Raw genomic sequence first — 22320 nt, 5'->3', positions numbered from 1 at the left:
GCAAAGATTAGAATGTGGCCGCCTTATTTCTTCATCTCTAGTCTCTAGAAAAAATAATGGAGTCACGCTCTCAGAGTTCAGACTTGTTGGGTACGGTTGTTCTGATTGAAATGTGATTCTGTGAAACTAAAGATGATGACTATTTAGTTAAGAATTATGGTTATACATCCTCATTAGGTAACTGACTTCAATTAGCATGAGAAAGCATATAATAAAAAATTAAAAAAGATTGTTTTTTGTCTTGGATACCCTTCAGGAGTTCTTAAAAATGTGTTAGGTTGGAAATGAGAATAATAATGTGGAAGTGATGTTAATGGAATGCAGACACTCACCTGATTGCTAATTTTTAACATGCCTTATAAAATTCATATGTAGCTAGGATGCTGGCTAAAACAACCACACAAGGACAGAGGATGTTTTATTTTATGTAGCTTGTTACAGGCAATTAATCTAGGAGAATATAGAAATATCTGGAGAATGTGTTACTGTTTGTAATGCAATTTTAAAGCGTAATATTACCTGACACTATTTAATATTTTATGTCCTTGCTAGACATACCCTAACTAGACTTTTAGACTGGTTTAGCTCAGAGAATTTAATCACCACAGAGAGGATTTTTCTATGAAAGCAATAGCACTAAGACAATATATACTTAAAATATATCTCGTAACAAAGCAGGTTGGGTAGCTGCTATCATATCAGAAGCACAGATACATATTTCAAACTACATTTCCAATTTGCAGAGCTTAATTAGACAGTTTTTCTTTAGTGTGTTCTCAGGGAAAGCAGAAAATGGTACATTAGGTGGAGGACGCTCATATTAAGGTAGCTAAAATAATTGACTTAGTGCATTTTTTCCTAGAGAACTAATTTACAGGTAAAACTAAAGCAACATCTTTAAAAGTCTTTCCTCTTCCTACTTCATATTAATTTCTCTTTTAAAACTGATTTCCAAAATTCTCTAAGCAGTCTTGCACTAATTCATATCAGTTCTTACCTCTCACGCTGCTTTCTTTGCTATTGGAGGGAAGACTAAAAATCCTGTCCTTTTGTGCTGAAAGGGATCGCTATCTTTTTGTTCTAAAGAAAAGAAAATAAATCATCAACTGGAATCTGTCATTGGTTTACCAGCCAGTTGAAGTATTTCTTTGTCTTATTACCATTCCTATAATAACAGATTAATAATTTCTCTGGAGTTGTCACTGTAGTTCTATTTTGGTAACACTACGTGGGTATTATTCTTCTACGGAAGTAATTAAGTTCTCAGTGAAGACGATGCACGTTTGACAGTGTGGAGGTAGTGAGAAATCAGTTCATCTTACATTTGTGGTGATGAAATCAGAGGAAACGCTGCAATTTACACACCAGCTGAGTGCTGCTAATAAAGAGAGCATGCTGTCATATTAGAAATATAACTGAACTGGCAGAAATTTGTGTACATATTGTTCTGTTGTGCCTGCTGTACCTTAACTTTCAGCTCCCCGGAACTTTGTCTTGCTGAGCATGTTTTATAAGAAAGCATTATCTTGATGGCATACCTGAGTTCCCTGTTGGTTTAAGTTTTTGCAAGTTTAAAAAACAAAAAAAGCTGCCACCAAAACCCAAAGGTATGATTGAATATGCTAAAATATAATTTTGGGGGTTTTGACATTAGCCTTCGAAGTGGTGGACTTTTACTATAGGAGATAGCTGAATAAAGGTCTTCAGCATCCTGTCTCTGCTTAGTGGCGTAGCTAATAATTCTCAGGAGAATGAGGCTTATATAATCATATTACATTCCTTTCTTTATCAGAGTTGCTGGGGAGAGTAGAAAGCTACCTATTATGTTACATGTGGTTAAAAATGGCTGTTGCCTGCAGATGTTAAGCTTTTACATATTTCCTAAAAATAGGTGCCTAATACAGAGAACAGCTCAGTTAATGCTTTTGCTTAAGGGAGGAATAAAATACTTGCTTAACCTTTTGTAGACACCAGAAAAGTCAATTTTCTGTTATTTTTTCTCCTCTGTGGATTCTCTGATAGGTACTGATAAGAAAGAGCGCTGCAATCGGTTTTAAGTGAGGAGATGGTTCTGGGGCTCATGGGATGGCTGCTGTTTCTTAACGTAGCATAGCAACAGCCAGATGAGAGTAGGGGCTAAATTTTACCTCCTTTTCCTCCTTACCAGAAGAAAGGACAAATAACTTGACCAAGTTCTCATCAGTTTTGAGGGCATTAAAGATAGTATGTTGTAACTGAGCTGGTCTTTTAAGTGAAGCTTCATTCGCTTTCTTTCATGTGTCCATGGGTAATTTGTTATTTGAATCCTGTCAGTGGCAGATGGCAAACTGATCCTATCAGTCTGCCATACAGTGCAGAAGAGGATGTTCATTAATATCAAAGCCTTCACAAGACTCCACAGTTCAAGTCTGTGTTTTGATCTTTTGTGTTGCAGGCAAATATAGCTTGAATGAATCTAGAGGAAAGGTAAAAAGAGGATTATTTTGGGGAAGGATGTTGGATCAGCATTTGGAACCAGCGTATTGGAGAAATCTGTTATTTTACAGTGGAATTCATATCACCCATGTGGAGTGCTTGTTTCAGTTTTTGTCTTCTTTCTTTAGACCTCAGGATACCCATGGACCAGAACTGATACTACCTGCCAGTATTGAATTCAGGGAAAGCTGTGAGTAAATTGTGAAGTTCTAATACTAACCTGTTGGCTGTAATATTTCAGTCAATTTGAAAACTTAAGTAAACATTGGAGAGAATAATGACTGGACGGATGATTGCTAATGAAGTAAGAATTTATTTTGTTGGTGAGGGTGAACAGACACTTTGAGTATGCATATCTAATTCTAATTGCATTTCAACTCTTTATCTTCAGATAGTCAAATTTAACTGTGAAAAAATTGTTAATCCCACCTCCTCAACAGTACGTTGAATTAATTTTCTTCTATACAGTTCTCCATGCCTTGGATAATAGATTGCATCTTGGTCAAAATGCATTTTATATAAAATCTGATTTTAGAATTAAATTTTTTGTTATTTTGGTCCCCAAGTTTTTAAGGTCTCAGATCTTGTAGAAAAATGTCATACCAGAGATTGATTATCCAGACTTCAAATATTTGAAACTAAGTAGATTTGTGAACAAGCCATAACAGTTTTTTGTTAGTATAGAATTCCCTGTAGCAAGGGAGCTTTGTAGGAATAGAATGGACAAGAGAAATCTTGAATTTTCCTGTTCCCTTGAAGATGCAAATTTTCAGCAAAGAGACAAGAAGTAGTACAGAAATGTTTCCCGATGATCAAATTTTCTAGCTTTATATACAAGTGTGGTGTTAGTGTGCCTAAGTAACTGTAGTACATAATAGACAATTTAGAGTTCAAATTCCTCTCCAAAGTTGCTCTTCCTCCAAAAGGAAATCCTCTGTGACCCAAGTTATGAAATTGTTTTATTTAATTTTCTTTCTCTTTGGCTTTATGACATGTTGATTTTTTTCCTCTTTCTCTACAGCTGAAGATGCCTTCTTATCTGCCATTATAAATTACACAAATAGCTCAACAGTTCATTTTAAGCTGTCACCTACGTATGTTTTGTATATGACATGTCGGTATGTATTGTCAAGCCAGTACAGACCTGACATCACTCCTGCTGAGCGTACTCACAAAGTCATTGCCATAGTCAACAAGATGGTGAACATGATGGAAGGAGTGATACAGGTGAGTTTCTCTGCAAACACATGTTAAGGGAATTAAGTACATGTTGTAGATTATCTAGTAACCTTCTTAGTCTTGGTTTTTTCAGTGTTTAGCCAACTACTGTTATGTGTCAGACCAATGCATGTATTGGTTTGCTTTTGTGTCACTGAGTGATGTCAGTGGTAAGAAACTCTGTCCTGAGCAATGAGGGAAGTTAGGGAGGGGCTGTTGCTTTGAAGATGTCTTTTCTGCCAAGAAGTTACTCTTCTGTTCTCTAGAAGGTAAGATCTTTGCAAGCATTTCTGGCTGCGAGCCCTTGTAAAACAAGTTGGATGTGCTTATTAAAGAACATTGTTATGGTAGCAGTTGTTCGTGCTGATTGATGCCTGAAGTGAACATAATAAAAAGAATGTGACTTCTTAATTTTGATCCTGTTACTTTTACAACTTCTGTAACCACAAAAATGGTAATAAAACTGGACTTTTTGAGCGAAACTGACACAATTGCTTTATAAAGAGAAATATAAGTTCTCAAATGTTCCAACATTTTATATGTAATCTGATGCTGTTACATGTGCAAGACTTCTACAGAAGCACAGGAAGAGTTCTATTTTGTGTAGGAATGCAGAGTAAGATCCAATGGGTTGTCTGAAATTGAACTACACATTGAATTATATAGCTTGTTAAAATGTAACAGTCACTCCCTGAATAAGGAGTGCTAGTTCGGGTATCCTCACTAAGTCAGTTATGGTAACTTCTTTGTCTGCAGGTTTTTCTCAGAGGAAAAATTGGAATATATTTCTGTACTGATTAAAACACATATATTTGTTGCAAAAAGTACTGTCATACTTGCTCCATACAGGCTACTAACCTGCCTGTGCTAAGTACTGCCCAAGCGTAGCGCTTTAGTCCTGCTTTAGGGAATTGATGATGAAAGTGTTGCACAACGGGTTGATTAAGGGAGAAAAGGAAAATAAACAAGTGAGTAGCATGAAAGCCACAGCAAACGAAAAACTGTTCAGCTTTTGTTCAGGTTTTGAAAAGATCTAATGGAGTTTTCAGCAGGGAGAATGTTATAAATGGACAGCTCTGTGAATAGTCACAACAGGCTCCCACCTTTCACAAGAAAGAATGGGAGAAAATGCCAGTGTTGAAGATACTTTACAGTAAGAAAACAAAGATGAGTCTTTCATGTACATTCTGAAGCTGATGAAAGGGTAAAAGGTGGTTTGAATCTTAAGTGAAGAACTAGTACATTGAGTCTTGATGCCGTGGTAAATGGATATTTGATAAAACTGAAATGGTATCAAAAGTTAAATATTCAGGTTCTGCTATTAAAAATAAAATCTGGCTGTAGAAGAGGGAATTTGTTATGGTGAGAGGTGAGACTGTAGCAGTAGTGGAGAACATGAAATACAAAGAGCGTGAATGTAAGCAATTTAATCAGGAGAATGGAAAGTAAGCAGTGAAAGGGTAGGCTTCAAATATAACCTGGAAGTTACAGGGCTGAATCAAAGGAAGTCACTTGGTTTGTATAACCAATGTAAACTAGTAACAGTGACCCCAAAAAGACATGGGGTGACAGGGATGTGTACAGTGAGAAGGTAAAGATGAAGTTTTGCAGTCTTTGTGTTGAACTAAAATGGATGGCCATGTAGCTGCTAGAAGATACTAGAAAGGTGGGCTCCAACATCAGTTTGATTTGAAAACAAATAGAAAATAGATTATCCTGTGAAAGCATTCATTTACATCACTGAGGAGGGCTTCCCAAATTAAGTCCAGCCTTGTGATTGTTGCAAGCAAGTGTATTTTTAATAATCCTGCTTAATAGTATCACAAAACTGTTTAAAACAGAGTGTTTGTCTGGGCTGTCCTTTGTGAAAGGCTGTTTCTATACAGCCTTGCAACTCTGTAGTTACAACATAATCTCCAACCTGAAATTTAAGGAACACATCAAGAAAAGAAGTGGTAGCTGCATTTGTGGTTTGTGAAAGACTTTATCTAGTTGCAAGAAATAAACTGAAGAGAGTTGGAAGCTGAAGAAAATTGAGAGGAGGTTCTTGCAAATGTCATGCTGAAGAAGGTGTAGGAAAGGGGGAAGATTACATATGTGATGAAAAGTAGAACTTAAGTGAGTTTGAAGGTTAATGGGCTGGAGACAAAGAAATGCATTGATGATAAAGCTTGATCAGGAAAATGTCATTAGCTTGAACCTGTCTTGAGTGGAATATGAACAGTAGTACTACCTAGGCTTTGCCAAATTACTTTGTCTAAGCTGTAGAATGAGTGGTTATATTGATGGCTGTCACAGTTAAATTACCATGTAATAAGCTGCTGTATCAGATGGCGTTTTTTAATGTCTCAAAACATGCCTACACTGGGAGGGATCTGAGGGGGGTGAAAGACAAGATAGATGGGAGGGAAGGGGAGAGAGGTACCCAAAAGAGAAGTAGAGGGAAGGTGCACAAATTCTTGTGCTGTAATGTGGGAGTAGAGTAAGTTGTGTAAATCCTGATTTTGCCTGTTTAGATTTTTAGGAGACTTGATAGCTTTCTGGAGTTACTCCAGAAGTACTTGCTAATAAATTAAATCTGTGGCTTTCTGTAGTCTTTGCATTAGTGTATGCAAATATAGAAGACTTCATATGAGGTAGGGATAAAATTGGAGAGATCTGTGAGAAGGCTCAGTGCTTTCAATAAATCTAAGAATAGAAACTTAATTCTTACAGAAAAACCAATTTTTTGTAAATTTTTTTTTCTTCAAATCATTCTGTGACATTTCTGATCCTCTGCAGATTTTAGCATTTGTTTGTAGAAGGAGCATCCCCTTTTGGTCTGTGCCCGCACATCTTCAGTCAGTTCAGAGTGCCTTGGTTGGAAAGGGGGAAGAAAAAAGAAAGCAGTGGCAATTAGGTTTTTTGAGCTTGAACTACAATTGCAATAGTAACAGCAAATGACACCTCAAAATTTTGCATCTAAGCTCACTGTATTGTAAGAGCTCAGTTTTAAATAATGAGACAAACATACTTGGTGGGGTTTTTTTGTTGTTTGCTTAACTCAGTGTAGCTTATATGTGCCAGCATTTAAGCTTAGCGTGGTATTTCATTTGATTCTTTTCTGTTGTTTAAAACAGTCTTTTTGTTCTTTAATTGAAAAACCATGTATTAAATCTGTCCTAGGTGTTCTGTTTTTTTTTTTTTTTGTTTGGTTTGTTCGTTGGGTTTGTGTTTTTTTCTGCTGGGGGTTTTCTGTCCCCCTTTGTGTGTGTTTGTACATTGTCTTCATTGCAGCAGTGTGGGCTAATAGCTCCCTGGATCTGTTACTTGAAGAGCTAATTACCCCATTGCCTGCAAAAAATTCTGCGGGGTTTCTGTGGTGCACTGAGCATGGAATAACAAGCTAGTCTGGGATGTCAATTAGTACAGGGCATTCCCTGACTTAATTGTGACGTGGGCACTTCAGTTCTTAGCTGTCGTGCTACTAGTCTAGTTAAAATAATTCAGTTTTTTTAAAAGGGGCTCAGTTGCATCGCAGCTACTGATTAATGCATCTGTGTATTAACTGTGAACATAAGTGTTGTACCTTCATATGTAGTGTTTGATTTCTAAAGCTATCATGATTGTTCACAAGTTTCTTTCTTCTGTTTGATTTCCTTCGTCCGTTTTTCTCCAGGAGGTAGACCAGGTTGATCAGGTAGGATATATTGCTGGGAACTGATCCTAGCTATGTTGGCTTAGCTCAGTTTCTCATGCTGCTTCCATATCAAAATACAATACTCAAACAGCTGGACTTGAACAGTTCATAACACTCATTCAGCAACTGGAATATGCAGTACTAAAATCCTTTTTTGACTTTGCAACTTTTATGGCATTCCATAATTTCTGCTTAACGCACTTCAATGTGGATATGAAATGACCGAAGTTCTTTTTCTTCCCTTTATTTTCTTTTGTTGTTGTTTGTGGTTCCTATTCTTTGGATTTCATCTGAGGTTGCCTGGCCTGGCATTTGTGGTCGGGAGATGGTGAGATAGATCAGTACTTGATACTGAATCACCTGGTATCAAAGCCAGTGAGCACAGTATCAGAGTGGCAGTGGGCAGTAGTGAATATGCACTTAAAAGTGCACAGATTACCAGATACTGCATTTCACTAAGCTCTTAGCACTATATAACTAGATGCTTATGCCATGACTTTATTGATATGGCAATTTAACAGAATTTTGTATGTTCAGTGAACGTGTTAAAATTGAACTTAACAGTTACAGTAATTGCAATGTTACATATACAAACATTTTGCAAATATCTGGTATCTGAGATATGTTTGGTGAAATGGGAAAAGGTACTGGTCTATCTTTTGGAGCCTTTTTAAGCTGCCATGCTTTATCAGGAACTCTTTCCCTGTATTATTTCTTGCTTCTTTCTACTTACAGAAACAGAAAAATATTGCTGGAGCACTTGCCTTTTGGATGGCAAATGCATCTGAGTTACTGAATTTCATAAAGCAAGACAGAGATCTTAGCCGAATTACTGTGGATGCACAAGATGTTTTGGCACACTTGGTTCAAATGGCATTCAAGTAAGGCTATCAAACTTCTGTTTCACTTAACATACTCTGTTTCTGTGGTTTTTAGAATAACTTCACATTTTTGCCAAATTTTAGGTATAGCAATAATGTCTTTTGTGTATTGTTAAATATCTGAGAAGATGACTTACTGGAGAGGTTAGACTCACTTCTTTAGAAACTTGGATTTATGAATATGGATCGCTGGGCTATTCAAGGAGTTTCATCTGTTAGCTGTTCTTGGTGATATTTGGGGTTGCCAATGAAAATTAGAGGGAAATGTTACTTAAGTTTAGTTTGTGTTGATTGCTTTCTCTTAATTTAAGTTTTTTATGGAGATGTGGGGAAATGTTATATTTGCTGTTAATATATAAATACATAGGCTTAAATATTTATGGGTCTGTAATGAACCTTGCTCTCTTTGAGGACTTCTAGTTATCTACTTTCATAATTTGCATAAATAGCAATTTGCATAGTGGTTTTTTGCACATAAAAACATAAAGACAGGGTATTAGCTTGGGATAAAACCAACCTATGCTTGTCAGCTCAGGCAATTACAGTACTGATTAAAAGAAAAATAGAATGAAGTGTCCAGTGAGAAGGGAAGTCCTCTGAGGAGAGGGTCCTTGAACAAAGATGACAATATTGAGTGAGCAGAGCGCTAATCATCAAGAAGGGCTAAATTTTCGTTCGTATTTAGATGGATTTTTTCCCCACTAAGTCACTATTGAACAAGTATTTCTCAGCAAACTTGTGTCTCTGGAACTAACATTTAGAGAAGTCCCAGTTCACCTTATGTGACCTATACCCAGCCTTCCCCCATATGTAGGATGTCTGTTTTAAATACAGTCTTTTCATACTTCTGTAACAGCACAGAATGTAATCTTTCATTTTTCTGTAGCATGCCGGGATTGGGAGACCTAACCATGGTTTAGCTGTTTAGCTTTAAGGGGGACTGTATTGCTCTAAAGAGCAACATGTGGTATGTGAAACCTTACCATTGCTTTCTGAACTTTTGGAAGTTATCAGAGATGCACCAAACCACTTTGTATGTACTCCTACAGATTTTTAATTTCTTTTTTCCTGTTGGTGAATTACGGGCAAATAAGTTATAGTAAATAGCTATTTTGACCAAGTCTCTCAATTTTTATACCACCTCTGAATTACTGAAGCTATGCCTTTTTGATGCAGGTCAGTGTTTTGGATTAGGGTCTTGAAAACACTTCTCTACTTCCATTTGCTAGATAGTCATTAAAGACAGAATATGGCTGTGGCTAGAAGGGAATGGCACCGGGTTTTTTTCCCTGTATGTGATGAGCAGACTGGATACAAGAGGGTATTTCTGAATTTTAGCTGCGTGAATTCTCCCGTAAGTGCACTGTAGGGTGACAGATTGCAAATAGATGTATTAAACTTTTGGAGAACTGTGGAATATGTATTCAGAAGGCAAATAAAAAAGCACAACAGAAGCCTGAAAATAAATCTGTGAAAATATTACTTGATTGTAACAACTGGTATATACCAGCATTGGTTGAAATCATGGTGGCTTTTGTTTTGTAGCAATTGAGGGTATTTCATTAAAAATGTCACCAGTGAAAGAGAAAAGGGAGTTGTAGAAAGCCATGTAATATTATCCTTTATATATGTGATTACAATTTGATTACTTTTTAGTTTCAGTTCTTAAGAGAAAATGTATAAATGAATAATGAAAAACAGTGTTAAAGAAAATGTTTTATTACTAGAAGAGAAATAATACTAAGCCAAGCTTTTAATTTCACTGCTGTTAAAGGTAAGAGAAATACAAGAATCAAAAAGTTGTTTACACAAAACACTAAAGCCACTTCAGGTTCTTGTGCATTGGCTCAGAACAGGGAAACTTTTGGTTTTCTAGTATACTGTTGGTACACTTTAAAACAGGGAAAACTGTATTTCATTTTGGAAAAATAGTTTTTGCAATCTTACAGAACCAGAGTTTGGCCTGACGGCAGCTCTTTATGTAGCATAAGCATATGACCTTCACTTACAAGTATGGTAGCAATACTGCATTTAAGTGGCTGTTTGTTCCCTGACAACCTAATTCTTTTTCCAGCATCTCGGACAGGTGTGGCAGAACTGATCTCTCTGGCCATTTAAAGAGTATTTATTTCCCTATAGTCACGTACATAACACTGTAATTTCAGAAATCTTGTAATCTGTCGTCTTTAGAAGCATTCATAATGAACACATACAGGGTTTTACAATTTTTTTGTTGTTGATGTTCTCTCTCCCCTCCTCCCCCCCCCCAACTCTCCAGGTACCTGGTTCATTGTCTGCAATCGGAGCTTAATAACTACATGCCAGCATTCCTTGATGATCCAGAGGAAAATAATCCTCAGAGGCCTAAAATAGGTTAGACTGCTTGATCTTTTCTTGTGTCTTCTAAACCATGTAATTAGTAATAAGTAGAATTTTTCTTAACAGTGATACGACTTTTACAAGTTGCCCTAATCCCTGAGAACTGTTAGGATCGTTTTGTGCGCATGATAAGAAAGGACAGTAGTGACATTCAAATGATCTGTATTGGATTTAAAAAACATGTAATAATTTAGTTTGGAGGGGACCCTCTGGATGTTATCTAATCCAGTGTCTTACTCAAGGCAGGTGCAACTGAACCAGGTGGTTCAGAGTATTTTCGAGTTGAATTAATGATCTCCAGTGACAGATGGAGATGCCACAACACCTTAGAGTAACCTGTTCCAACACTGACTACCCTCATGGTGAAAATACTTTTTCTGTATCTAATTGGAATTTCCCATACTGCAATTTTTGTGTGTGTTTGTCTGTTGTTCTGTGTTATCGCTGTGCACCTTTGAGAGGGAAACCCTTTCAAAACTCTTTGAGATGGGAACTGTCCCATTAAGTAGATGAAGACAGCAATAAGCTGTGCCATTAGCCTTCTCTTTCCCCAGGATGAACCAAATCCACTTCTCTGTTCGTCTTTTATACCCTTTTTCTCCAGCCCCTTAATCATCCTGGTGTTTCTCTACTGAATTAGCTTGGTTAAATCAGTATCCTCCTTGTGCCGGGGAGTCTAAGACTGGATGTTGTGCTCCAGATGCAGTCTCACAAATGCTGAATGCATAGGAAGGATTGCTTCCCTCCCTTGCGCTAGCTGCACTGCTGCTAACTTAGCAGCTTGGTATGCCACTAGCTACCTTTCAGTGAAGGACATGCTGCTTAATCATATTCAACTTGATCTTTACCAGGATCTCTACATCATTTTTGGCAGGGCTGCTTTCTAGCCAGATGGCACCTAGCCTATACTGTTGCATAGGCTTATTGCTTCCCAGATGCAGGACTTGGCACTTGCCTTTGAACTTCGTAAAGTCCCTGTCAGCCCATTTCTCCAGCCTACTGAGGCCCTTCTGGAAAATACCGCTGCCCTTCAGAGTATCAGTATTTCCCTCTGCTTGGTGTCATGTGTGAATTTGCTGAGAACACGCTCCATCCAGTCGCTCAGATCATTAATAAAATCATTAAACCGTATCAGCCCCAGCCTCAATCTGTGAGGGAAGCCACTGACTGCCAGCTGGGCTTTGTATCCACAAATCCACCAAGTGCAGTAGTCCAGCCAGTTCTCTGCCTACATTATCATCTGCTTATCCAGTCCTTATCTCAGCGCTTTCACTATAAGGATGCCCTGGAAGAATCTGATGAAGTACCTCCCAGGTACTAAAGATAAACTGGCTGGCTGTGTAGATTCCTGCCAAGGATCCCTGCCATGATACTTTAAATATGGAATCATAGAATGATTTAGGTTGGAAACTTCAAGATCATCAAGTCAAATCATTAACCTAGGACTTCCAAGTCCGCCATTAAACTATGTCCCAAAATGCCACATCTAAATGTTTTTTAAACATCTCCAGGGAAGGTGATTCCACCACATCCCTGGGCAGCCTGTTCCAATGCTTGACCACCCTTTCAGTGGAGAAATGTTTCCTAATATACAATCTAAACCTCCCCTGGTGCATCTTGAAGCCATTTCCTCTCGATACCTGCCTTGTTACACGTTCCTTTCAGGTAGCTGTAGGGAGCAATAAGGTCTTCCTTCAACCTTTTCTCTGGACTAAAAAACCCAGTTCCCTGAGCTGCTGCTCACAAGACCTGTGCTCCAGACCCCTCACCAGTTTTGTTGCCCATCTCTGGACACACTCCAGCACCTCAGTGTCTGCCTTGTAGTGAGGGGCCCAAACCTGAACGTGGTATTTGGGGTCCAGCTTCACCAGTGCCACGGCAATGCCAGCCTTCCTGGTCTGTTCTGCCCATGAGAGCGCTCTGGTCTTGTGTGCTGTCCCGCTGTGGCTGTAATCCCAGCTCAGGGACTGTGCTCAGCCTCCTCATGCCTCTTTTTGTTTTCCGTGCTGAACACATTCACGCACAGGCCCCTGAGACAGGAACCCCCTTTGTGCTTTTCATGGGGAAGGTGTGAGAGCCTCCTATGTTACGTAGCTTGATGTTGAAAGAAAATGGAAAATGTAAAAAATATTCAAGTTTGAAGGGATTAACCAGGGATAAAAGGTTAGGAAGAGTTAAGAAAATAGTGACATTCTGAATAATTGGAGTAAAGATGATCTGCAGAGCTATTAAATATGGTCATTCTGTTCAGCTACAAAGAATATTTATACAGAATTAATATATGCTTCCTGCCCTTTTGGTTATTAAGCCTTCTGTGCTTGCTTTTTTCCTGTGTTGAACATTGAATGAAAAATATAAAGATGTACTGTTAGGTTTTCAGTGCCCTGCACTTTGAGAGGGTACTTTCTGGGACACGAGCCCTGAAAAAGTGGCAAACTGGTATTAGAATAGAGGCAGATGATGTTCATTATTTCAGTTATTTTTGAGCTGTTTTATAGACTTCTGTCTTATACAGACAATTTTTTCAGGCACAATCCTGTGTTTCAATTCTAAAGATGTTAATTTGGTGGTGTCTTCAACAGAGAATTCAGATATAAGTATTGTCTTAAAAGAAGACTTGGAGATAAGTGTTATACTTGCATTAATACCTTCCGCCAGGAAGCATATAAGGATGTTTGTTCTTGGTGAACCTTGCAGGAAGTCCTGATTGCTTATTACATAATATTGCAGTGAACTAGTGGGCAAAAGGAAATTTGAATAATGTTTTTAAATGCTGATGTGTAAACAGAAGGTGAGTTGTGCGGTTCTTTAAGTCATCATGCAATGCAAATAGTTTCTGCTGAAATTTTTGAGTACAACTTGATATTTAACTGCAGTGAACTATGGAATAATTGCAATATGCATTTGAAAAAGTAGACTATAAACCTTGTAACTTCTTATTAAAAAAAAAACAGAAAAATGAGTCTACTCAAGTGATGAGGATGTGATTTAATGTGAGATATAGCCAGTGATTTATTTGCATACCAGATGTTTCCCCGAAATAATTTATTTTGATTTCAGGAGTTAAAAAGCATATTTCGGCTGTCAGTTTAACGTTGCTCAATCTTGAAAACCATATAGCAGTAAATTTATTTCTGGAAGTCTGTATAACGTAAATACCTGTAGATTCCAGCTAGCATTCACCAACCTGACTTGAGTGCCTCTCTATTATTTTTTATGGCCTAAACCAGTTGTATGTTGCAGTATGTGAATGTGATTTTGTTTCATCTCCGTAGATGATGTGCTGCATACATTGACTGGAGCTATGTCCCTGCTGCGACGATGTAGAGTGAATGCTGCTCTGACTATACAGCTCTTCTCCCAGCTGTTTCATTTTATCAACATGTGGCTCTTCAACAGATTAGTGACGGCCCCAGATTCAGGGTTATGTTCACATTACTGGGGAGCTATTGTTCGTCAACAGTTGGGCCACATTGAAGCCTGGGCAGAAAAACAGGGTTTAGAATTGGCTGCTGATTGCCACCTGAGCAGAATAGTGCAGGTGAGTGTGTGTATTTCTGATTAACACTTCTCATGTAATTGTATATTCAAAGAGAATATTTGTATATTCTGTGGAACAGTGTGAGGACAAGTGTAGTTTGTGTGACTCAATCCTGCAACACTGAGGTAGCATGCAAAGACATGAAGGATGTTTTCAACATCATTAATATTGAAGTTGCAAGTGAATTAATAATTGGTGATTTTAGCCAATGTGTTTGACCTGTGTTTATAAGACTGAGCTAATAACTACGCTGAACAGAGGCGAGTAGCTGAAAAATTGATATGCTTAATTTATGATAGATTTACTATTAATTTGGTCTTATATGTACAGGGGATATAGTTAGTGGTTGTTTTGGGGATATTTATGTTGCTTCTGTTACAAATCTGGCTTCCTGCTTTGTCGTCTTCTATCTCTTATCTAAGAAAGACTTGGGAACAAGGCTTAAGGTTTCATTCTGGTTTGGATTTGTCTCCTATGACTTTTTTTTCCTCCTCCAGGCAACCACTTTGCTTACCATGGACAAATACTCACATGCAGATGTTCCAAATATTAACAGTACTTGCTTTAAGCTGAATTCTCTGCAGCTACAAGCTTTGCTGCAGAATTATCACTGTGCTCCAGATGAACCACTCATCCCAACAGTAAGTTTCTTCTATCATCTACTGTACTGTTTTAACATACCTGAGAAATATAGACTCAAAATAAAAACACTGGCTGGAAATAGCAATCTTACTGTTTGGAATTGTTATGAGAAGAGTCAGTGTGGGCAATCTGCTCTTTATACACTAAGAAATATCGGTGCTATCACCCTGCTTTTGGCCACTTTGGTGTACTTCACTGCAACTTGAGTAGGGTATTACCAAAAATCTCTGTTACACTGAGCTGGAAAGTAAGGTAACGCTGCATGTAGAGCATACTCAAGAAGGGTGTCACTGCACCTTTACACCAGTTGTGGATGAAATCCAGTAAGGTAGTAGAGGAGGGGTGCACAGAGCACTCCCAGAAGCTGGTTCTATGTATGGCCAAAGGGAATAAAGATTGATAAATCATAGAAATCAAATGAAAGCAGCAGGAACACTTAAGCTTTTTTACACGTGGGATGGAAAAATGAATGAATATTGAATTCTTTCATACAAGCAATGGACAGATTGTCCTTTGGATAGATTGATACATAGAATATACAATGTTGTTTTCGGAACTGGTTTCTGTCTTGATATTTGCGGCATAACTGACTATTCTGAGTTTTATCCATGGGAAAAATCATCTTGGCAAAAGTCGAAAGAGGTTTTATGTTCCTTGCAGAATTGTAAGAAACACTTAAGGAAAACCCTGATAGTTGACTGATCTCAAAAAAATCTTAAAAGGTGAAGATACTCTAATACCTACATAACTGAATACATTGTCTACAAAGTCTATTTTTTAATAAATTTGGATACATCTGTTTATTAAATCAAAGGTACTGACACAATAGTTTTAAATGTGTTTAGGAGGACTTGTAGCTTAGATATATTTTATATATTGGCTACCAAACCAAAAAGTCTTGCTGAAGAACATAGCTTATATTCCCTGTTTGTACACGTAGGTAGAATTCCACAGCTGTATTATTATTATTGTTATCATTGCCATTATTATTATTATTATTATTACTTCTACTATTATTTAGAGATCTCCAAAGAAATACAGTGCTAGATTTGACAGGCTGCTTTTGTGTCAGAGGGAGGGTTGCAGTAAGACTAGTTTGTCCTGTTGTGGTGCAGTGGTATTTGGGACGACTTTGCTTCTTGCTATGAGAAGGACTTGTACATGCAAACCCCGACTTAATTGCTGCCAAATCTGAAAAATGTAAAGGTTTGGAATTTGTTCAAAGGAATACAAGTGTATTTGCTTTTACATATTTTAGTGTCATTGTAATTCCTTTAAAAATTAGCACTTTTTGTGGTAAAAAGGCCCTTCTTGAAGAGCACTTCTAAAGATGGACTGGATTTATCTGACTTTCCGCTGGGAGTTTACTGAAACTGAACATTCAGATGAGAACACTTGCATGGTTTTGTCTCAGCTGTGTTCTGCATTGTGCTCCACTAATAAAATTGTTGCATCAGGCTTATAGACTCTGAGTTGCACATTAGTGTAGCTGAGGTGAGATTAAGACAGAACTGTTAAGCTGGTCTTGGGAGCCAAGCAAAAGCTGTAGAAAGAGGCTGGAAATCACATCTGAATCTTTGGTAAAGCAAATACTTGTAGTAAATGGATCTATATGTAATATTCATAGCAACATCAGGTAGATGGATTATAGTAATTCTGTCTTGATGCCAGCAAAATCACACATCTCTGGGGTGAGTGCGCTTCCAGAAAGAATGATGGTTAACTAGAGGTGCAGATACTTTTAAGTATTGCACATTCAAACGTAGTGATGAGGCAAACCTAAGGCGATTTCTTGGTTCCTAAGGCAGAGCATGCAACTTGGAAGAGACTGAGTGCTCAGAGAATTATTACTTACAAGCAACTTTTTAAAAAGATGTAACTTTTTTTATTTTTTTTATTTCACTTAACTGAATGCTTTCATGCTAAAACTTAGGCAGCCTAAGGCATATAAGGTAACAAAAATGGAGGAACTGCTTGAGGAGAGAGAAGAGCCTTTGCACTGGGCACTCTTGAGTCATTTGCCATAAATAGAAGAGTGTAGAAACAGAAAGTGCTGCTTGGACCTTTAGTTTTTACAGAGTTGTTAGGAATTTGATTTTTGTGAACTTTTGAATTGATTTTCCTCAGTACATACAATCCAGTAACAGATAACCTACTGAAATCTTAGCGATCCCTCTCAATGTGGAAGGCAGGCTACTATGTGCTGCATGCACCCACAGTAGCTACATTGTGAAAAGTACACTGGTTTTACAACTTTTTGTGATACTAAGCAGAAGAGTTGTACACCAAATGTAAAAATTCAGTGTTCCTTTCTGCACCTTGAGTAATCCTGCTCTCGTGTTCTGTGCTTCTACAATGTTACTTAAAAACGAGATACCTATCTTAAGGGATGCTTCACATCCTGAGCTCCCAGGAAATGTAGAATTAAATTGGTTCTATAAAATTTCCCAGGCTAGGGAACTGTATATGCTGTTAGTCCTTCGTGGGTATATGTGTCCTGATGGAGCTGAAAATTCTGGTTTACACAAGTTACCTGTTTCCTTTCTATATATTTAATCTTACAGAAGCGTATGTACACTTAACAAAGTGTCAAAATTTTAAAGCTGCCTGTAATTCCACCTCTGCACATGCATGTTCTCTGCTATATATTTTTAAATACAGCTCTCTTATCAAGTAAAAACATGCACCACAAGTTCTGAAAATATTGAAGTAAACATTAATGCTTCTGTTACATTCTCTAACTATGTAATCTATGGGATTTAATCAAATTAAACAATGCAGTGTACTGACTACATAGTGGAGCCAAAGAAGTTTTATATCTAATAGATTCCCAAATTCCGTTTCCTTGCAGTCTTAGTATTAATGTTAGGGTTTTTTCCTTAATGAAAATTACGCCTTTATAGTAACAATATCTTTTTCTGCCTGCTGTAGGAATTGATAGAGAATGTAGTAACTGTTGCAGAAAATACCGCTGATGAACTTGCTCGCAGTGATGGCCGAGAAGTCCAACTGGAAGAGGATCCTGACTTGCAGCTACCTTTTCTTTTACCAGAAGATGGCTATTCCTGTGATGTTGTCAGAAATGTTCCAAGTGGTTTACAAGAATTTTTAGATCCACTCTGCCAGAGAGGTTTGTTCTAGTTCTTCTGTTGTTTTACAATGATCATCTTTTTTTGGTGTAGTGAACACACAATATAAAATATATTTTAGTTAAATGTAAACAACTTTCTTTTTCTTTATGTATGTTTCAGTCTTCTTAGACTGTTCTTCAAGTGTTTACTTTTGCAACCCATAAAAGTACGCAGGATTTTTCAATCATTACCCTCTCTCCCTGTCCATTTAATTCACTTTCAAGGTTCCAAATAAACAGTGCTGAGTTACTGGTGCCTGCTGAAACTTTGTTTTGCCTTTCCTCCAGACCTTTTTTGGATTATGGTGCTAAAGCAACAAAAATTTACATAAATGCAAATTTTCTAATACTTCAACCATTTTGCAGTCAACTTACTTTTAAGGCTAATGTGAATTAAATAGTGAAATCACTTTTTTTACTCATCAGCTTCTCCCATACACATTAGAAATCCATGAGCTTAAAATAGTTCTTTTCATGTTCATCAATTAAAACTGTATGGTTTGGGCATTTCATAGTCCAACAAAATTTGAAATGACAAGTGGAGAGCTCTTGTGGTTGGAGAAAAGTGACCTAAACCGGAGAACAAAAAGCAGGGGGTCCGTCAGAGCATTTACGGTGAATGAACAAGTTACGATTCTTATCTTCTGCTACTCAATTTTATTAGAAGCTTTTTTGGTTTTTGTTTCTTTATAAGTTAGTGTTTAAAAAGCAGTTGCTTAAAAATTTCCACAGGAATATTGTGGTAAGCAGAAAAGCAAAGGAAGCTATCAACAAAGCAGACTTGCTGTATCCTACAGTGAAGTTCTGTAATTGTTGTTTTCAACTTAGTTTATAGAAAAGCTGTATTAATGCATTTAAAAAAAAAAAAAACAAAAAAACCCCAAACCTAGGAAACTGTTTTGAAAGTACAGTGAGTTAGAGTGGATGTAGTCTTTGAGACTAAAAGGAGACTCCAGGCGAAGCTCCATCTCTGCAAAGTTAATGCTGTGGCTGATTAGCTAGACTCTCCGCAAAGCAGAAGATTTCTGTGGTGCTGTCTTATTCAGAGTTCTGGTGGCTTGTGTTCTAAAAGATGACTTGGTGTTCCGTGTCTCTTGAGTCTGGTTGGTACAAGCAATATTTTGCAGCCCAAGAGTTTTCTGTGAGCTTGTAGTGTGTTTAAATACGTCTGTTTCGCAGCAGCAGGAGCTACAAAACCGTAGGATTTTGTAGATACTATAAAATAGCAGTGAAGCGCATAATGGCATCTAAGATGCAAGATTCCACGTACTAATGAAATAAAAAGATAAATACTGCTATTTGGTATTTCCTTGTGGCATGCTGTTTGATTTTAATTAACGTCTTGAGAAAATACCATTACTATGTTGATGTTACTTTCTCTTTTAGGTTTTTGTAGATTAACCCCTCATTCACGGTCACCAGGCATGTGGACAATATACTTTGAAGGTGCAGACTATGAAAGTCACCTGTCACATGAGAATGCTGAGCTAGTAAGTATTGATTCAGTGAATAAGGGTCAAAACTGCTATCTCAGCAAGCCATTGTTTTTTATGTGATGAGTTTTAATCCTTATTAGGAAGAACAGGTTCAGTCATTAAAAATGAAGTTTATCAGTGGTTTGGTGAATTTAGAGAACTATTTTTGTAAGTCTTTTTTTTTTCTAGGCTGTGGCATGATAGAATTCTCAGGTAAGCAAGCTTTGTCTGTTATGTTCTTCCACCCTGAGGGTAAACAGTGAAGAAATTCCTTTTAAACATGGGCAAAAATATATATGGACATGTATCTGTAAATGATTTGTAATGTGAATGGAGCTGCAGGCTGCTTTTATTTACAAACCAGCAGTTACCAACTAAATGTTTAGTATTTAGTTGTAATCTGGTACTTTTTTTTCCCTGCTAGGTGTTTAGGAAAAAATATTTCGTTTTCCTTTGCATTATACTTACTAACAAAGCATTTCACTTCAGTGTGAGGGTGGGGTTTTTACTGTTGTAGGTTTCCTTAAGTTTTTTTTTTGTGTTGAGTGGGTTTTTTTGTTGGTTTTTTGGTGTTTTGCTTGGGGGGTTTTTTGAATATGTAATAACCAAGAATGTCAAAGTTACAGAACAACTTGGTTTTGGAAAGATGGTAGCTTTATGTGAAATAACTTCTAGAGCAACTGAACAGAAATAGCTTCATATTTATAATTATTATTTCAATGAAATCAGGAAGATCAGCATGAAACTAGAATGATGTTCCCAAGGCCTGCTATGAAAAATACTTGTCACTCACTATCCAGAGGGACTTTAAAGCTTCATTTACTCTGTTCAGAACCCAACATTTGTTAGATGACATTACACGGTCTTGCTGCAAGTGGCCTGAAGAACATGTTTATTTGCAGAAGAGAGCATCTCCTAAATCTGTATGACTGGTACAGCAGAGCTCAGTCTTGAATTGATAAGCCAGGCTCTGCAGGCTGGTTATCTTGGTAAACGGGCATTTGACTAAGGAAAATATAACAGACGTTCTTGAGACATCTTCTTCCTCCTCCCTTTTGTTGCTCTAAAGAAAGGCATGTTTTAGAGCGAGTGGAAGCAAAAAGCATTTGAAGTTATACTAGGTACTTCCTATTCCTCATACTATGTATGAAAAAACTAAAAATAGAGTTCTGGCCAATCTTCCTTTAAAAGGCTTGATAAAGAAATGGAGGGTGAGTGGATGCTACTATTTCATTCATCCATGGAAATGGACACCATGTAAAACTGTTCAAATAATCTGATCTAATCATTCTTTTGTTTGGTGCTTGTATGGTAATTGGATGTGCTGAGCCTGAGAGTTCTAAAAGACTTTAGGTGTCTGAGCAGTGCTGTAAATGCCACTTCACAAATCACCTCTTGGTGCAACATGTCTACATAATTTAAATACAAGGTAAATGTTCGGTTTAGAGCTGTGATGTTTTTTGGTTTGTTGTTTTTTTTCCCCCCTCCCCAAGTCAAAACCATTCTCCCAATTCAGTTCCGCTGCTGTTGGTAGCCTGGGGAATTGCCCAGGCTGGGCAGTCCTCAGATTTTTCTGAAGAATTCGTTTTATTCTTAGACCAAGAGAGAAATTCAGTATAGACTAATGGCAAAGTTATGTCCCCAGTGGCTTACGTTTTCCAGTATGTGTTTTTTGTTGAATTAGTTTAATAATGTTTCTATTTAAATCAATGGTAAAAATCCTAAATAGAGTAGGAACAGATTCTGTTCTTCTGCCATCCTTGGCACAGGAGTGCTAGAATATTCCTAGCTTTAAAACTAATTGCTTTTCTAATACTTGAACTTAATAACAAAGTTTTAATATTTTAAAATTTAATTTCCTTTTATCTTTTTAATTTGTCGTGGGTCTTGTGGAACTTGTGGTTAGGTTTTAATATGAATACAAGCTAAGGTACTTTTAACTTGCATGCTTTAGCTAATGAAGACTGGCAACTTTTTGAGCAGATGGAACTGGCAATGTTGAAAGATAGAAACACATTATTGAACACATGAGGTTCTGTATTTGAGTTACAGAGTTTTCAGATGTGAAATTTTTTGGAACTTTCTTTCAAGGCTTTAACACTACCTTTTGAAATTAATTGGCCCTTTAATATCTCATATAATTATCTTCTAGATGCAGCACTAAAAACAGGATCTCTGTAGATCACCCTCACCTTTCTGATAGCAGCCTACTGAGTCTGAACTTCAGATTTCATTAAAAGTTACTACAGTTTTAAAGACCTGTTACATTTCAAATTGTGAATCATTAATAATCTCTTTACTGAATTGGAGAAGGAGAAACAATTGGTAGACTTCAAAGCTTCGGCAGTACTTGTAACACAGGTGTAGTACTTGATAATGTGAATCCATATTAATCAAATGTTAGAGATTCTACATTCTAAAATGGAGTACCAGACATATTATTTAGGGTATGAGATCTTCTGCTGCATTAACAACTTAATTTTCATTGTAGATGAACTATTTTGCACAGTGATTTTCCTAGCCTGGCAGTGAATGTGAACTCTTGTCTTTTTTTCTTCCTTCCCCTTCCCTGTTTGATAGGCTCAGCCTTTGAGGAAAGAACCTGAGATTATCACTGTAACACTGAAAAAACAAAATGGAATGGGCCTGAGCATTGTTGCTGCCAAGGTACGGAAGTCAATTTGTTTAAGTGTTATTGAAAAAAGCTTTTTTTTAAATCAGTCTGCTGTGGAAGAGGTTAATGGCAGAATCTGTTTCCCTTAAGTTTGTTGCGCACATCATGTTGATCATACTTCTTTTCTGGCTAGGGAATGTGTGTGAATGTTGTGAACAATACAAGAGGAAACATAATACAGATGTAGTTACTATGGCATTTAAGTTTAAACTTCTACTGTAGGTTT

General features: G+C 37.2%; 1 protein-coding gene across 20 annotated transcripts in view; it reads left to right on the top strand.

The window, feature by feature from the left end:
• Window positions 1-22320, top strand: part of AFDN (afadin, adherens junction formation factor) — a 168868-nt gene that overhangs the window by 104041 nt on the left and 42507 nt on the right. For 14 of the 20 annotated variants that reach the window (XR_013928387.1, XM_080388958.1, XM_080388948.1 and 11 more), the window contains 10 exons: window positions 2604-2665; window positions 3497-3702; window positions 7352-7372; window positions 8108-8253; window positions 10532-10626; window positions 13908-14173; window positions 14671-14814; window positions 17747-17945; window positions 19332-19435; window positions 22001-22087. Coding sequence is in view for 19 of the 20 variants with exons in the window: in XM_080388958.1 (XP_080245084.1) it covers window positions 2604-2665; window positions 3497-3702; window positions 7352-7372; window positions 8108-8253; window positions 10532-10626; window positions 13908-14173; window positions 14671-14814; window positions 17747-17945; window positions 19332-19435; window positions 22001-22087 (1330 nt within the window). In the remaining variant the exon portion in view is untranslated. The remainder of the gene's footprint in view (window positions 1-2603; window positions 2666-3496; window positions 3703-7351; window positions 7373-8107; window positions 8254-10531; window positions 10627-13907; window positions 14174-14670; window positions 14815-17746; window positions 17946-19331; window positions 19436-22000; window positions 22088-22320) is intronic. The other 6 variants (XM_080388961.1, XM_080388966.1, XM_080388965.1 and 3 more) reach the window with 1 other exon arrangement.

Source organism: Falco punctatus (assembly GCF_963210335.1).
Source record: "Falco punctatus genome assembly, chromosome: 5".
Taxonomy (NCBI): Eukaryota; Metazoa; Chordata; class Aves; order Falconiformes; family Falconidae; genus Falco; species Falco punctatus.
This window is presented reverse-complemented; position numbering and strand designations above follow the sequence as displayed.